This window comes from Podarcis melisellensis (genome assembly GCF_964234715.1).
Source record: "Podarcis melisellensis genome assembly, chromosome: 11".
Classification (NCBI taxonomy): Eukaryota; Metazoa; Chordata; class Lepidosauria; order Squamata; family Lacertidae; genus Podarcis; species Podarcis melisellensis.
Window position 1 is genome coordinate 63,233,295 of NC_138543.1, and position 17,244 is coordinate 63,250,538.

Below are 17,244 nucleotides of genomic sequence, written 5' to 3' on the forward strand. Positions count from 1 at the left end.
CTTTGGCCTCATCAGGCAGGATCTCCTTCTGTTCTCATGCCTCTGGGCTCCTTCCAAGGAGGGGCGCAGCGAGTGGGCAGAGGTTCTGCAATGATGTCCAGCATCCCTTCCGGTCGGGCCCTTCTGTTCTCATGGCTCTGGGCTACAGTGGTACCTCGGGTTACAGACGCTTCAGGTTCCATATGCTTCAGGTTACATACGCTTCAGGTTACAGACTCCGCTAACCCAGAAATAGTACCTCGGGTTAAGAACTTTGCTTCAGGATGAGAACAGATATTGCACAGCAGCAGCGGGAGGCCCCATTAGCTTAAGTGGTGCTTCAGGTTAAGAACAGTTTCAGGTTAAGAACGGAGCTCCAGAACGAATTAAGTTCTTAACCCGAGGTACCACTGGACTTCCAAGGTGGGGCGCAGCGAGTGGGCAGAGGTTTTTCTGAAGCCCCCCTGCGCCGCTTTCCCCGCCCGCGGATTCTCCCCTCCAAATCCCCCTCCTCCAGTCGCCTCGCCCCCGCCCCTTAGGGAAGGCACGCCGGGGGAGCGAGAGTCCTGAGCCGGCCTTAGCGGGAAGGAAAGACGCCGGTATTTTTGGAGAAGTGAAAGGAAAACCCCGCGTCAACTGCTCGCGAACTTTCGGTTTTGCAGGGAAGAGGAAAATCAGCTGGTTTCTCAGAAAGCACCGGGAATGGGGGGGGACGCGGCCGGAGGGTATATGAGGGCGGCCGGGGCTCGCCGGGCTCGGAGCTCTTCGGCAGCAAGATGTGGAGCAAAGTGGCGCGCGCGCCCGCCGTGGCGATGCTCTTGGCCGCCGGAGCGACGGCCGGCTTCACCTTTTCCCGCTCGGACCCGCCGGTCCTGCCCGTCGTCGAGGCGGCGGAGAAGCGGTGGAAGGTGAGGCTGAGCGGGGCGCAGCGTCTACCGCCGCAAGGTAGACTCCTTGGGAGGGGAGGGACGTGGACGGCGAGGCGGATAAGGCGCTTCTGCGCCACCTCCGACCTTCCTTCACCCAGCAAAACAGTCAGTTCCCGTTACTGGGGAAGCGCAGGAGCGGGGAGAGGGGCGGTTGCTCTGCTCGGGTGCCCTTGCGGGAGAAAGAAGAGCCTGGGCTGGGGGCCCACTGGTCTCCTCCTGCTGCGGGGTGGGGAACTGGCCACCCGCTGCCTCTCGGGGGCTCCGGACGGGTCCTTTGGCAGGGAGGCCGCAGGACGTCGCGGCGGGAGCCCCCTCCAGGCACCGAGCAGGCGTCGGTCCTGGAGGGGAGCCCAGAGGCAGGGGCAGACCTGCCGCCGCCTCCACAGGGAATGGGTCGGGTCCTCTTTTAAAAAGGCCGTGGCGGCCCTCTTCGCCCCCTCTTTTGGGCAGGAAGGGGGCGGGCCGGGGGTGGGGCGCTGCCTCGACGCCGCCGGGCAGGGCGGGTTTTGCGGCCCCGAAGGCAGAGCCAGCAGCGCCCGGATGCCCCTCCGTGCGTGCCCGGCCGGGGCTGCCCCTTTTGGGACGAGAAAGCGAGCCTTGGCCCCCGCCGGGCTGCCCCGAGAGAGACGGAGAGGGGTCCTAGGCGGCGAGGCGCGCCCGCTTCGCCTTTAGCCCGCAGCCAAGAAAGTTTCCACCCATTCCGCTTCGTTTTTAGCGCTAGGAGCAGTTTCAGACGCGGAGCCCTCACCCGCCCCGTCGGGGGCAGAAGTGAGGAATCGGGGCCTGAGGGCTGTGCCCCCCAAACCAGCCTCGGAAGGTAGGTCTGGGGGGTTCCCGGAAGTCCCCCCCCCGCTGACCCTCCTCTTTCCCTCCTTAGCCCTCCTCGCCAGCCCAGAGCTCCCTGGCCGGCACGTGGGTCAACGAGCTGGGCTCCAAGATGGTCCTCAACCCTCCCGACGACTCCGGCCAGTTCACGGGCTCCTACCTGACGGCCGTCTCCGCAGCCCAGAAGCCCATCCGGGTGTCCCCCCTCGTGGGCGCCCAGCACGACCCGAAGGGGGCCGAGGAGGAGTATACCTTTGGCTTCCTGGTCAACTGGTCGTTTTCAGGTAAGGAGCCCCTCCCCACTTTCCAGGGCGGGCTGGGGCCGCTGAGAGCTAGGACTTGGGGGGGGGGGCAGCTTCAGCAGCTCCAGGCGGATCAGGGGTTTCCCTTATTTCACATGCTGATAATTTAGATCGTGCCCTTGTTTGCATCACTCAGGCATCTCGTTATGTTTTCTTTATTACACTGCATAAATTAAGTCCTTAATGTTGTACTTTGCCCGGATAAAGGGCTGTATATAAATTGAGTAAATAATTACAGCAATAATAATTTCTGGAACAGAGGAAGCTGACTTTATTGTGCTGAAGCCACTGAAATCCTGGTTATATGCCAATAAAGCTTTGAGAAGTAGAACTGGAGTCAGAGCACTGGTCCATCTAGCTCAGTATTGTCCACACTGACTGGCAGCAACACCTCCCCAGGGTTCTAGAGTCTGCCCCATCCCTCCCTGGAGATGCCGCTGGGGGTTGAGTCTGGGACCTTCTACATGCCAAGCAGGTGGCCTCTGCTGAGCCACATCCCATCATCATGCGCACCAAGTCTCAAACTTGTTAATTGATAGGTCCTGTTTGGGTCTGATTGTTCCAGAGGAGCGGCTGAGTTCTCCTCTGTTGGATGGGATTCTTGTAGGACTTGGAGTTGCCCGCCTTCGCTGCAGCCAGGCAGGGAGCCCCAAGGGGTTGGGGGGGGGAGCTTGACTTCCCCAACGCAATTCTGCCTGGCCTCCCTGTTCCCCGGCCATCACTCCCCTCCCACAGCAAAAGTTTTGTTTGGTCAGGGAAGAGAGCTTCTGACCTGCAGCTTCGCCCCCCCTCTGTCCCCCCCCCCAGACTCCATCGCTGCATTTGCGGGGCAGCGCTTTGTGGATGAAAAAGGGAAGGAGACCCTGGAGACAACTTGGCTTCTGCGGCAGAAGGTGGAATCCCATGGCGATGACTGGGAGGCCACTCGGTAAGCGGAAAGGAGCAGCTCTCGACGGGGGCCTTCTCTGGGGTTCTCCCAAAAAACTCTGAGGTCCTGGGATCTCTACAAAAACTCTGATTGGAGGCTGTGTGGTGCTTGCAGGAGGGCGACGCTGCCATGGTGTTTCCTTGGGGGGCATCATCTTATGTCTGGGGGCAGCCAGGGGAAGCCCCCACCCGGCTGCCATGGGAGGGCTTTGGAAAATGCCCCTGGGGCAGGTGACAACCACAAGGACCAAGGGGGGTTCATGGTAGCCCTACTCAGAGCAGGGCAAGCACAAGGAAGGGCCTCACCCTTACTCACTGTTTCCTTGCAGGGTTGGCAGGAACGTCTTCACACGAACAGCATAACAGGATCCAAGAGACTCGCTTGCTGCCGCGGCTGCTCTCCCATCTGGCACCTGCAGGAAGAGGGCTTCCCTTTCCCTTCTTGATTAAGCATTTATATAGATTATTTGCTCTACAAAAATGTACCGTGGCTGTGCAGGCCCCCGCCCTCCCTCCCCAGCAAGTGAAGAAAGAGCTCTGGAGGCTCTGACCTGAACGGATGAACTCAAGTGACAAGGAAGGAGATTCCAACTAAACATCGGTAGAGTGAAGTCAAAAAACACATCAAGGACCAAAACCGGTTTAGAGAATCAGATTAAATAGAGATGAAAAGTACAAATATGAAGGTAATGTCTTTCTAGAAACTGTATGTATAGAATATTTAAATTATGGTTTGTACTCCTTAAATGATTGTATCGAACAAAGTTTTCTTTCTTTCTTTTCTTTCCTTCTTTTTTGTTTTTCTTTTAATCGCTATGCATATTTTATTCTGTGTTTTGATTTAGATTTTGTACTGTTGTTGCTGTTGTTGTTGTCTTTTTTATTTGCAATATTAATAAAGCATTAAAACAAAAAATAAACATCAGGAAGAATTCTTTGACAGCAAGAGACAGTGGAACAGACTCTGTCAAGAGGTGGTGGACTCTCCTTTGGAGGTTTTTAAGCAGAGGTTGATATTTGGGGGGGGGTGTTGGACTAGAGCAGTGTTTTTCAACCACTGTTCCGCGGCACACTAGTGTGCCACGAGATGTTGCCTGGTGTGCCGTGGGAAAAATTGAAAAATTCGAAAGATTTAAAAATAAAGTATTTTATAATTTTTCATATTTCTGTTTACTTACTATTTCATAATAAAGTAAATTATAAAATACTTTGTGTTTATTTGATTCCTGTTCAAGAGAATTACTTTATATATAGTCAATATAGGCACAGAGTTAATTTTTTTACCATTTTCTAATGGTGGTGTGCCTCGTGATTTTTTTCATGAAACAAGTGTGCCTTTGCCCAAAAAAGGTTGAAAAACACTGGACTAGATGATTCTCCAATAAAGTACCAGCAATGGGACAGGGGTCAGGGGTTCTGGCCCAGTCTTTTCTAGGTTTGCACATAAGTCCTGGCCCTCATTCCTTTTTTCTTTTTCTTTTATTATTTCCCGGCACTTCTATCCAGCCTTTCGTCTGTTACAAGGGAGGGGGGTACCCAACCCACACATCAGAAGCGTTGGTCTCCTGAGCTGGCCTGCTCTCGGTCCCAAACCTCTCCTGCCTGGCAGCTCGACTCATTCATGAGAAAGGCTTCAGGAATGAACACTGAGGAACGATCCGTACCCGCTGCCTTTCGGGACATATTCAGAGAAGAAAAGGCTCAGGAGTAAACCAGACACAAATCTGGGGCCAGGTTGCCTTCTTCCCCCACCTGCTTTTCCATCCCACACCCCCATGGAGCAGAAGTCGCTTATTGGGACACCCCCCCCTTGGTTTTTAGGAAGGATTCTGAAGTATTTTCTGGTTCCCCCCGCTCCTCCGCTTTACTCACAAAACAAGGAAGGAGAACCATTTTGTAGTCATTTATTATTTAATTTACATCCAGATTTTGGGCTAAACTATTATCCTCCCCACCCCACCCAGCTTCTTTCAATGATAAAATAGATAAAAGCAAGAACAATGAAACAAACGGAAGCAGAGAGTCCATTTAAACAGTGAAAAGGAAGGAGAAGGGCTCCAGGTTACTCCCCAGGCCTATCTCCCCCCCCCCTCCTGGGATGGGTAAGGGGCTGCTCTGCCCACCCACCCATGCCCACGGCTGCTCGACTGCAGCTCCTGGACACAGCAGAGGAGGCCTTTCTGGCCTCCCTCCCTTCCTCCCTCTTGCTTGTCTCAATTCCTTGTGTCTCATTTGGAGGCCGGACGCTGCCTCCCCAGAGACCCCCACCTGAGAGTCCCCTTGCCCACAGCAAGAGCCTTCAGGGATCCAGAGCAGCAGCTTCTGGGGGTCTCAGGAATGAAAGCGCATCCTTTGGGCAGATGCTGGAGTTGCTCTTCCAGGTGCCTGGATTGAACAGGGGGGTCTGCGCTGTGGGTGGGGGCCACGCATGCCAAGGCGATGCATCTGGAGCAGCCTGCCTCCCTACCTGCAAATAGTGCCCCTCCCACTTTTGGCTCGCTCCCCTGCACAGAGGGCCCCCTCCCCTGCTAATCTGGGGGTGGAGGCACCGTAAGGGATACAAGCAAAGGCCGGGGGAGGAGGAGGCTGCTTCTCAGAAGGCTTCCACTATGGGGGACACACAAGGGGGACACGTGCAGGAGGGGGGGGTCACGAGAGCCACAGTCCAGGCCTCCACGGCTCAGTTCTGGGCCCCTCAAGACCAGAGTCGGACTCTGGAGTGGAGCCGTTTCTTGGAGCCCCCCCTCGCCCAGTGAGCTGCAGGATGCCTCCCCCCCCCCCCAGGTGCCAGGATCCGGGATTCTAAATAAATGCTTCTGTCTCTGCACCAGGCACAGCTTCTCTTCTCCCCCCTGCAAAAAAGTGCCAGGCCGGGAGCCCCCGTCTTTCCATGGCGGCGTCTGCCGGCCTGCCCCGCCATTCACGGGCTGCTGGCCAAGCCCTCACATCTCATCTGAGTGGCGTGGCTGGATGACCACGCTAGTGGTGCGATCGATCCAGCCCCGCTCCCGGGGGTGGGCAGAGGCCAACGGGAGGGCCCTCTCCTTCCCCAGAGGCTGGTGCTCGGGGGGCAAAGGAAGCCCCTCTGCCTGCGGAGAAGCCGAGGGGTCAGAGGAGGAGTTGCTGCTGCTGCTGGAGGGCGGCTGGGGCTCGGCAGGGGGGCTGCGGTGGTCCTCCAGGGACCGGTTGAGGCTCCCCGCTGCTGCGTCCTTCAGGGCGGCCGTGGGCTCTGCCTTCAGTGCGGAGGGTGGGGCAAGGCCAGGGGCTGCTTCCACTGGCTGGAACTGGGCAACGCTGCTCTGGTACTCCCGCAGCCTCCGGGACAGCACTGCAAGGGCAAAGGGAGCGTATAAGGTGAGGAGCCCCCGTCTGGCCCTGACTCTGCGGTTCAGTCCTGCTGGCAGCCCCTCACTCTCTCTAGCATACGACTCAACCAAGCCTCTGTTATGCTAACCACTAAACCTCCTAAGCCGGCATTCAGCTTGGGGGTGTCCCCTGGGGACATGGCTGGCTCCCAAGAGAGCAAGGCGCACTGTGGGCCTGATCCAGGTGCAGGGCTTTTCCTGGCCCTCCTGCCTCTCCCTTCTAGGTCATCTTCCCTGGAGGAGTTCCCTCTTCCGAAATTAAACGCAGCAATGCTGGACCTTCTTCTTTCCCACTCAAGAAGATGTTGAGTGTCATAGTGTGGCTGTCCCTGAGCTGCAGAACCCAGAACTTCTCTCTCTCTCTCTCTCTCAAAGTTGGGGTGGGCTTTTACAGCCCTGCTCCCATTCAAGGCCCACTATCAGTCAGAGAAAACAAGCGGAGATCTGGCTGATCTTGACTGCATTATCTGCTGCCACAGAGTGTCCCCCCCCCCCGCGGCCCCTTTGCTCACTCCAGAATCAAGGTTCTTCCTCTTCCCCACAGAATCCTCATTTACTGAAGGCGCTAGACCTGTGAAATGTGTGGCAAGGACTTCTGGGCTGCCTCCTGCAAGGGCCGGACCCTGCGTGATGCCTCAGGGAAAGGCCAAACGGAGGGTCTCGGGACAACAAGCCACTGTGCCCTGGGAGCTGCTCTGTTACGCTGGGGGGGGGGGAGAGATCCCAGAAAAAACTTTGCCCAAGGTGCTTTCTGTCCAGCTTAAGAAGGTGGGGTTCAGGGGCTGTTGAGCCAGCCTGTCCATTTCCAGGCAAGGGGGCTCCCATGTCCTTCCACCTTGCACCCGACCCCCTCCCCAGCGGCGTGTGGCTTTTGCAAGAGCCGCCTTGGCACCCTTTGAGGAGACTCACCTCCCTGGAGCTCCAGCTGCTTCTGCTGGCTTCCTCCAAAGGGGTAGTAGCTGGGCCAGAGGATCAGGCAGAAGGAGAAGACCAGGACCTATCGCAGAAACAGAGAATTGTGGCATTGGAGGGGCCCCAAAGGGTCTTCTAGTCCACCCCCCGGGAGAGGGAGCCCAGGGCAGGCATCCCTCAGCAAGGGCTGCAAAGGCAGGTGGCAGGCAGCCTGGCGGCAGCTCAGGAGAACACAGCACCTGGGGGGGGGGGCTGGAACGGGGGCAAGAAGGAGGAGGACCAGGACCTCACAGAAGTCAGGAGTCTTCAACGCTGAAGGTCAGAGGCACCAGTGACAGACAGAAGATGCCTCTCCCCCCAGAAACAAGGCAGAGCCCCTCTGGCCAAGAAGGGGGGCACAATGACCAGCAGGCTGGAGTGGACTGCTGAGCCAAGGGGCTGCGGGGGTCCTGCAACTCACCAGGACACAGGTGCTGGCCGTGGTGGTCTTGGTGGTCGAGTGCTGGATCAGGGCTTGCAGCTTCCGCAGTTGCTCCAGCAAGGACCTGCAGGAGAGGCAGAGCAGCCAGTCAGCCTCCCGCTGCCCCCGAGCCCCCGCTCTGCTCTGCGGCCAGACGCACCTCCCAGGAAGGGTCCAACATGACCAGGGGACCTGACTGAGGATGCGGGGTCTGGAGGGGCGGGTTTCTGCCCTGCACTATGGAGCCTGGGGACAGCCATCCTCCCGGCCTCAATGCCCCCGCCCATGAAATGGGAGCAGGAGTGGCCCACCTCCCTCCACAGGGCTGTCACAGGGGGCACAGCACAGCAAGATGACAAAACCCAAAGCACTGTGCCAGAGGCAGGAGGTCAGCAAAGGAGGAACCGCCACTGGGGCTGCCCCCTTGCTCTCCGCCTTGGGCTGGAAGACCCCCCCCCCCGTTCTCTCCAAGGCCCTCCTTGGGAGGAGGTGGTGGCGAAGTCCCGGGGAGCCCACCCTCCTTCCCAGGGACCTGCCAGGCAAAGGAGGGTCTCACATGTTCTGCTTCTGCAGCAGCTGCACTTTCTTCTGAAGTTCGTTGTTCTGGGCTGTACAGACGACGACCCTGCAGGGAGGGACAGGAGAGGAAGAGGGTCAGGAAGGGCCTGGCAGCCGGGGTCTCAGATGGGCCCTTGGAGGTGCAGGAGCAGGGGGGCAGAGGAGCCCCAAGGCAGGAAGGCAGGGAAGCACACCTGGATCTGCAAAGCCCCCGCTCAGTGCTGAGGAAACCCTCCCCTCTGCTCTGCCTGCCTCCCTGGGGTGTCCATCCTCCCTCCCCCCAGGGCAAAGAGGCCTCTGCCCCCCCCCACGGACTCCCTTGGGAGGTGATGGATGCTCCTTCAGAGAAGGTTTAGAAGGCTAAGTCAGATGGCACCTATCAGGGACTCTTGCACTGCGATTTTGGCAGGGCAGGGGGCTGGGCTTCATGACCCTGTGACAAAAAAGTTGGTTTGGCTGTACAGGTTGAATCAACAAGTGTTTCTCTCTGCCACCCCCCCCCCCGCTCTTTCTTTCCCTACCAGCAAATGGTTAAGGAAGCAAATAGTTAAGGCTGCCTCTGGTTGGCTGATGTTCCAGGAGGAAGAGTTTAAAAGGAGGATTTGAGAAGAGTTAATTGGGAGTTGGTTGGAGAGGCTGGGAGACAGGTGGGGAGGCAGGTGGAGGGAGAAAGAGTTGGTTCTGGAAAAAAACAACCTCTGCTCTGAGCGTATTGGGAAGGACAGAGTGGGGTGTCCTCGGGGAGGAGCAGGCTGGAATTTTACAGGGAGGCCAATGTTGAGCAAGGAGAAGAAGGAGCTGGAAAGGAGCAGCCTCCTAGGGACTCCAGTCTAGTCCGGAGGGGAGAGATTCTGCGAAGGAGAAGAAGCAACTCCCAAGCCCCGTGAAGGGAGGGGGGTGGAGAGCCCTTGGGTCTATTTCTTAAAGTGCCTCAGGAGTGTTAAAGGGGACGGAGAACTGAAAGAAAGAACCAAACCTATAACACAAAAACAACTGAGGACAAATTAAAGCAAAATTGCACTGTATTCTGGAAGTAACCTAAGTTTAATCCATATGTGTTATATACTATCTTGCCTTAAATAAATCTTTATTGTTTAACCTATCTGAGACTCCAACTTTCTAGTTATCCCCTCACAAAGCTCCCACACAGGATACTCTGGGATAGAATTTTAAGAGGATAGGGAAAAAAACCTTCAGGTAAAGGGTTGTTCAGTGAGATGGGGCAATTTATCTAGGTGAGAGCGGGCACAACGTGGCGTGAGAGGAAAAGTGCCGCCATGCCCGCCACAGACCCCCGGGGTCCCTTCCAACTCCCCCATTCTGATTCCTCACCTGCTCTCCAGGCTGTCCACGTAGACCTTCTTCCGGCGCCGGCTGTCCTGGGCCGACTGCTTGTTCCGGATCTTCCGGCGAACTCTCTTCAGGACCCGCTCCTCGGCCTGCAGCGCACAGGGCTCGGAGGGTCAGGCAAGGCCAGGCGGGCAGCCAGCAACCCTCCTCCAGTTCACCCAGCAGCAAAGAGGATGTGTCCCCCCCCCAAAGCCCCAAGGGGCATTCACCCCGGGAAGTACAGGCTGGCTGCAAAGGCACCACCCCCTAGTAGGAAGGGCACTCCTTTACTCTGGAATCAAGCACCTAGACCTCACCGTTCCAGAGAAAAACAGAGAGCCCATCCAGAAAGCCCCCCCCCCCCCGGGAGAAGCAGGAATTGCAGCCAGGAATTGCACCCCCCCATCTCCCGCTGGCCTCTGCCCACCTTGCCCAGAAGCGCACCTCAGGGCAAGGGTGCAGAGTTTGTGGCACCCACCTTGGTCAGCGGCAGGTTGGAAGGGATGGAGACGCCCTCTTTCTCCAGAAGCTTCTTCTCCTCATCCGTCAGAATCAGCGGAGGGAAGTCAAACTGAAAAAGCACCACGTTCAGAGGTGGGGCTGGGTGGGGTCCGCCAAGCTGCACCCCCCAAGAGGCAGGAGAAGGGAAACCCCTGTGGGAGGCCCCCCCCCGAGAGCCAGGTATATTGAGGGCGAAGGGGGGGGGGGACACGGCTGTCTCGTACCTGCAGGTCCCCCCCACTTGGCTGGGGTGTCGGTTCCTCAATGGAAACTGTGACCGGGAGAGCACTGTCCCGATCGCTGAAGCAGGACTCTGACGAGGTCTCCATGATCTCCCACATCTCTGGAAGAGGAAAGGGGGCCACACAGTCAGGGGTGGAAGGGGCCACGAGGCCAGAGGGCCCAGGCTTGCCGGGGGGGGGGACACACCCCTCTGCTCTCCTTCCTTGGCACACTTTGCCCCGGGCGGTGCAAGGATGTCAGGAGAACATGGCAGTGCTCGTGGCTCCACCCCAGTCCCACACGCCAGCCAAGAAAGAGGCTGCTCCTGGCCCCAAAATGGATCGGGCCCCAAATCAGCACTGCCAACGCTCCTTTGTGAATGAGGTCACAGAAACGGTTTCACCGCGGGGCAATCCCTTGCTTTTTGCATTTCATTCAATCAGCGCTTGCATTCTCCGTGCGTCCATTGCTGTGCACCTGCCCACTGAGGAAGGCGCTTTGCACATGTGAGGAAGTGGGGGCTAATTGGCCACTGGAAAAGGTGTGTGCAAACAACAAGCACGACCGCTGCCTCTCCCCTTCCAAGGCATCCCAAAGGGAACAGCTCTCCAGCCCATCAGACCCTGCTCAGGGCGATGGCAGCTCCCCATAAGGAGTGGGGGAGAGATTGGGGGCAGAGAGAGTGTCCGGCCGCGAGTCAGACCAGGGCAGTGGGCCCCTTGTCCAGCATCCTCCTCCTGCCCCAGGGAAGCTCCCAAGCAGGAGTGACAAATCAAAGATGGAGCCAGCTTGTTTTCTCCTGCTCTGGAGGCTTCAGCCCAGTAGCCCGGAAGGAGCCTCTCCACCCCGGACACCGGGGTCCATCTCCCGAGGGCCTTCTGGTGCTTCCCTCCCTGTGAGAAGTGAGGTTACAGGGAACCAGGCAGAGGGCCTTCTCGGTAGTGGCGCCCGCCTTGTGGAATGCCCTCCCACCAGGAAGGAAATAAACAACTACCAGATTTTTAGAAGACATCTGAAGGCAGCCCTGCTTAGGGAAGTTTTTAATGACTGATGTTTTAATGTATTTTTAATCTTTTTTTGGAAGCTGACCCAAGTGGATGGGGAAACCCAGCCAGATGGGCAAGGTATATATAAATAAATAGATGTATTATTATTATTATAATTACTACTAATACTACTATTATTATTATTTATGCACTGGTCCCAGTCCAGCTACCCCTTGATTCCCTCTGCTGGGGGAACTGTCCATTTCTTCCTACTCTCTCCTTCCTGGTCCTAAAGAAGCTACTCAGCAGATGCAGAGAGAGAGAGAGAGAGAGAGAGAGAGAGAGAGAGAGAGAGAGAGAGAGAGAGAGATATGGAGGGAGGGAAGGAGAGAGAGAGGTTCTGCAGCACCACGTCAGCAAGCACAGGGGAAAGCTCAGAGCCTGCCCGCCCTGGCCCAGCTCAGCGCCTGCCCCAAAGGACATTGCAGGACCCCCCAGATGCCCTGGGCACTCACCCAGGTCAATGGCGACATCCCCGTCGCCCACATCCGAGGAGGAGCTGACGCTCTCCAGCGCAGGGCCTTCGGGGGGCCCAGGCAGCGCCGGGTGCAGGGAGTAGTTGTGGTCGGACTGGACACTTTCGGAGCTGGCGGGGCTGCCAGTGGGGGACCCCTCCCAGCTTCCGGGGCTGCAGGAGAAGTTCTGCTCTTCGGCAAGGCTGCTGCTGCTGCTGCTGCTGTGAGGAGGGGAGGGGTCCGGCGAGCCGCTGGACACTTCTGCAAAAGGGCTCAGGAGGCACCTCAGAAAGTCGTCCACCTCCTCCTCGCCCAAGGCCTGGAGGGAAAGGAGGTCGTGAGGCAAGGGGGGGGGCTGGAGCAGCAGCAACCCCACCCCTGGCTTGCCCAAGGCAGCTGGCACTCACCTCGGGCCCTGGAAAGTCCCAGTCTTCTGGCAGGAAGCTTCCCTTGCCCAGATCAGCGGAGGGACCTCCGTCCTGGAGGAGGAAGTCAAGGAGGTCCTCATCTGCCAGAGAAGCCATTTCCTCTGGGCACAACATCTGGAGGGAGGGAGGAGGGAGGGAGAGGGAGGGTGTCAGGGTCAGGCAGCAGGGCCAGGAGCCCCCAAGGAAAACTGACTATTTACTTGAACATGTACTCCACTTGTTCGGAAAAACTCAGCTTTACAAAATGATAAAACAAGAAAATCAAGAAAAAATTACAACAGCACTTTAAGAATACAGAAAGTTAAAATATTAAAACTGGTTAAAATTCACATCAACTTTCTAAGCATTTTCAGGGTAGGCTTGTCAAAAGAAGAATGTTTTTATCAGGCTCCAAAAAGAGTACAAGGCGCCTGCCGGATGTCAATAGGCAGGGAGTTCCAGGGTGTAGATGCTGTCACACTAAATGACTGAGTGCTGACGAAAGCAGAATGGGTATCACGTAGTGCCAACTCCACCACTGGGCAACGGCCATTGTTACATGAAAAACCGAGGTTAGCTTTCACGGTCCAGCTCCCCCTTAAGAGAGTCCCCAATGTCCATGAATGGTCAGAGAAGGAGCACTGGAGGCAGGACCCAGTCTAGGCAGGCAGATTTTTATTTTTCTATTGCAACAGAGTCCCCCCCCCACTTTACAAGGAGGTGAGGACGACCCAGAACAAAGGTGAATAACAACTTTTAAAAGCTTTCCTCGACCCCTTAACCAAAACCCACTAAAAGAATCATACAAGCATCACAGAAAGAGAAATTTGAATGTAGCTTGTCTCCTATCTGTCAACATACCTGGTAACATTTACTGATTCCCTTTTGCTGGCCAGCCTAAGCCATTATTTTGAAATACCTTGACTCCAGAATCTGTTTTCACACATCATGCAGAGTTATCAATACCTCTAAAACCAGTTTTACAGAGAGAGGAGGCTCAGGAACAATTTCCTGCTTTGTGATTGACAAAGGTGAAACTCGGCTGCCGTGTTGCTCTCTGTACTATTCCACCTCGGGTGTTGCTGGTAAAAGTCATATTGCACCAAGTTATGTTGCAAAGTCCATTTCCACCACAGCTCCTATTGCGTTACCTGGAGGTGCATGCAGAGGCTGTGGTGTTTTGCTGACAGGGGCAGAGGAGCGACGGCTGGGGGCCGAGGTCCCTTCAGCCCCTCCCAATATTTTTTTTAGGAGGCCAGGCACCCCCAAAGTTAATGGGCATTGCCAGTCATATGGTGTGCGTGCACTGCGTCATGTGATCGATTCTGTGGGACGGGGCTTACCTGGGTGTCCCCCCCCCCAAAAAAAATTCCGTTGGCACACCTGGACACGTGTATTTCCAAATGCACTCAACCCTGTATGTTTATAACGGCACATCATTAATTTCCATAACATTGTCAGATGCAGACAGCTTGAGCACCTTAGGTTGTGCCCAAGAGATCTGGAAGGTGAGCTCTCCCTCTCTTACCCCCCCCCCCAGAGGCAGCTGTGCAGAGGAGCAGCAGGGAGAAGCAGGAGCTGGGGGGGGCTTTGGGCTCCCCTCATTTTGCTTACCTGTCCTCAAGGAGATGCTCCCAGAAGGAAAGGAGGGAGCTTCGCTGCCGAGCCCCAGCTGGGCAGGTGGGGTGGGCCACAAAAAGGGTCGTCCTTCACTTCGGCTGGAGGCTTTGAATCCAAGGTCGCGTAGACACCTGTCAAGGATGCTTTTGTTGTAACCCCTGCATTGCAGGGGGTGGACTAGATGCCCCTCGGGGGTCCCTCCCAACTGCCCACTTTTATCCGTCTATGATTCCGCAAGGGCCGCTCCCTTCCCAGGACCACCAGGTTGCCCAAGGGGGGTGGGCTCCAGTAGGTCACCCCTCCGGGCTTGGCTGCCCCGGGACGTGGGGTTTCGAGCCGAGGCTGCCCCCCCCCCTCGGGAACAGGAGTCCCCGCCACCTCGCGGCGGCCCCGGCCCCGATCCTCGCCTTGGCCGGGCAGTGGGGGCGGCCAGCCCGGAGGAGGCGGAGGCAGCCGCCGCCCCGTCGCGGCCGAGGCTGGGGCGCGCCGTCGGGGCCCCAGAGAGAGGGGCGGGGCGGCGCCGGACTCCTGGGTCCCCCGGAGAGAAAGGACCGGGCGGGAGGGGTCCCAGGGGCAGATCTGCTGGGGACGGGGAGAAGGGAAGCCCCGGGACCCCGACGGGACCCCACCCACCTGCGCGGCCCTCTGCGCCCCGCTCCGTCTCCTCCGCTCTCCTTCCAACGCAGCAAAAGCGACGTCACTCGAGAGCAGGAACTGGCCGAGGCCCGCCCTCCCCGCGCACTGATTGGCGAAGCGGCGGAGAGGCCGGGGCCGCATTGGCCGAGGCGAGTGTCGCTCGCGGCCGGGAAACCCCCTTCGGCCGGCCGGGCTGCAGGGGCGGGGCTCGGATCTGGCGTCAGAGGGGCCTCCCTCGCTCCGGCTCCGCCCGGAAGGAAGAGGGATTCGGGAGCTGACCTGTGTCCAGTTTGATTTGAAAAGCTGTAAGATAATATTTTCGTTTTCTGGTATGTTGCTTTGACTGTATACTCTATACTTGACTTTCTTTTATTGATGTTTTATTGATGCAATAAGCTGTAAACTGCTATGAGATTTTATAGAAAAAATAAAATAGAATAAGGGTCGCTGCTCCGAGGCAGAAGCTCTGCTCAGCAGACGGAAGGCGGGCTGGCCAGGTCCCCGGCCAGAAAGGACAGAGAGCTGCTGCCGGCCCGTGTGGGGGACACGGCGGAGCGAGATGGACCTGCGAGGCTTGACTCCGGCAGCTTCCCGCGTGCCCTGCTCTTCGTGGCGCGGGGATTTCGAGGTGTCCGCATCTGAAAGCGGTGCTTCCTGGACGGCTCTGGGAGAGGCATTCCGCCAGGGAAGGGGCTCAGCAGCTTGATCCAGAAATCCCCACAGCTCCGAAAGCCCGGCCGTGTCTGCAGCACCGCCTGGGCCTTGGCAGCCCCACTTGTCCCGATGCCCAAGCGAATCCCCGAAAGGACTGAGCCCTAGAACAGGGCAGAAAGGGGGCGACACTGGACTAAGTGTGAGATGGGTTGATGCTGAGCCAATCTGGAGTGTGACAACTTTGTTTTGCTTGGGGGACAAACAGAAGCCTGATTTTTATGCAGCAGAAACGGAGCCAGACAGTTCAGTTTTGCACCTGAGTTTCCTCTGTGACAGCTGTGGGAGCAGTGCCAGATTACTAAGTAGGCCAGGCTTCCTCCATCTCGGCCCTCCAGATGTCTTGAGACTACAATTTCCACCATCCCTGACCTCTGCTAGCTAGGGATCATGGGAGTTGTAGGGCCGAGGTTGAAGAAGCCTGAAGTAGGCAGAGCAGGCACTGGCCTAGGGGCCCCATCCCTACTAGGGGCCCCACAACCACAGATCAAAATAATACTGATTTGATCTTGAAAGGAAATTACAAAAACGTAGTAGAATATAATTGGGGGGGGGGCAAGATCTCTACTGCCTAGTGGCCGTCACATTGGAGGGGAGTTAGCCAGTCAGATGGGAAACATATAAATAATAAATGCTTCTCTCTGCACTCCTATAATAATAAATGCAGCGGTGCATCTGCATTAGCGCAACCGGGACCTTCCTCTGCCCCAGCTACATGAAAACATGTCTCTCCCACATGGGTCTCTACAACCACAGCAGGAGCTGTAACCTTCGCCCAGTTTGACTTCATCCCCAAAGACGCTTTACTCCTCCACTGTCTCCTGAGACGGACAGATGCCAACATCTTGATAGAAGTTATGTAGATGTGGGTGGCGCTGTGGTCTAAACCACTGACCTTTGGGCTTGCCGATCAGAAGATCAGAAGGTTGGCGGTTCGAATCCATGCGACGGGGTGAGCTCCCGTTGCTCGGTCCCTGCTGCTGCCCACCTAGCAGTTTGAAAGCACGTCAAGTGTAAATAGATAAATAGGTACCGCTCCGGCAGGAAGGTGAACGGCGTTTCCGTGCGCTGCTCTGGTTCGCCAGAAGAGGCTTAGTCATGCTGACCACATGACCCAGAAGCTGTACACCAGCTCCCTCGGTCAGTAAAGCGAGATGAGCGCCGCAACCCCAGAGTTGTCTGCGACTGGACTGATGGTCAGGGGGTACCTTTACCTTTCAGACATACTATCAAAAATGATACAAGGCAGTGTGTGGCTCACATCTGAGCATACTAAAAGTTTCAATGTTAAACGTAGTATATGCTTTAAATATATAACTAATCTACAAAGGTGGATTGGTTAATTCAGGCCAATTTAATGTTTTATTTTTATAAGGAGACGTGAGTGTCTTGTTGCAAGTTAGGGAGTGGGTAATAGCAGTGTCTGGTATGCAGATCTGGCCTGTTTCCAAAAGATGTTACAAAAATAGAGAGATGCCTTTTGTTCCAGTGTGAACAAGTCTAATTGTGTTGCATTAGGTTAAGGGATATCAGCCTATTCCATTGCCTCCGAAACCAGCCAATATAGGTGCAAAAAATGTTTGCAGAAGTGGGAATATTTGCTGCAGAAGAAGTGATCATACCACTGTTAAATTAAATCTACATGTAAATGGCCAATTGCCAAGAAAATCCAACGCAGTCACATTTGATTTCAAAAAGGAAAATTCCCCAGAATGAGGAGGCTGGTAAAAAGGAAGTTGAAAGGTGAAGTCAAGAGGGTCAAATCACTCCAAAATGCTTCGGAGTGTTTTTTGTAAAAACACAGTATTAGAAACTCAAGAGGAGTGTGTACCACCGATCAGGGAACATACCACAAAGACCAGTCAAAGAAACTATTAGAGGCAAGAAAGCTTCCCCTAAAAAATTGGAACTGTTGTCCAAATGAATAGAGCAGAAAAAGAACACAAAACTCTGGCCAAAAAAGGGCAAGCAGACAGTGAAGGGTGCTTTAAGAAAAATCTTTTGAGGAGAATGTTGCTAAAAGCATCAAGACCAACAAGAAGAAGTTCTTTAACAAGCAT

At 56.0% G+C, this 17,244-nt stretch overlaps 2 protein-coding genes across 2 annotated transcripts; one reads left to right on the plus strand and one right to left on the minus strand.

Annotated features, from left to right (window-relative positions):
- Positions 1–720: 720 nt before the first annotated feature.
- Positions 721–3,912, plus strand: LOC309380445 (avidin-like). The gene is made up of 4 exons (XM_081930317.1): positions 721–887; positions 1,786–2,017; positions 2,843–2,963; positions 3,292–3,912. Exons 1-4 carry the CDS (start codon positions 756–758, stop codon positions 3,323–3,325), a joined length of 519 nt encoding a protein of 172 aa, XP_081786443.1. The 5' UTR covers positions 721–755; the 3' UTR covers positions 3,326–3,912.
- Positions 3,913–4,849: 937 nt separating this feature from the next.
- Positions 4,850–14,563, minus strand: CREB3 (cAMP responsive element binding protein 3). The gene is made up of 11 exons (XM_081930868.1): positions 14,471–14,563; positions 13,832–13,968; positions 12,218–12,352; positions 11,811–12,129; positions 10,312–10,430; positions 10,065–10,157; positions 9,590–9,696; positions 8,256–8,324; positions 7,700–7,784; positions 7,237–7,324; positions 4,850–6,290 (listed from the first exon to the last, which is right to left on the minus strand). Exons 3-11 carry the CDS (start codon positions 12,350–12,352, stop codon positions 5,905–5,907), a joined length of 1,401 nt encoding a protein of 466 aa, XP_081786994.1. The 5' UTR covers positions 13,832–13,968; positions 14,471–14,563; the 3' UTR covers positions 4,850–5,904.
- Between the last annotated feature and the right edge of the window lie 2,681 nt (positions 14,564–17,244).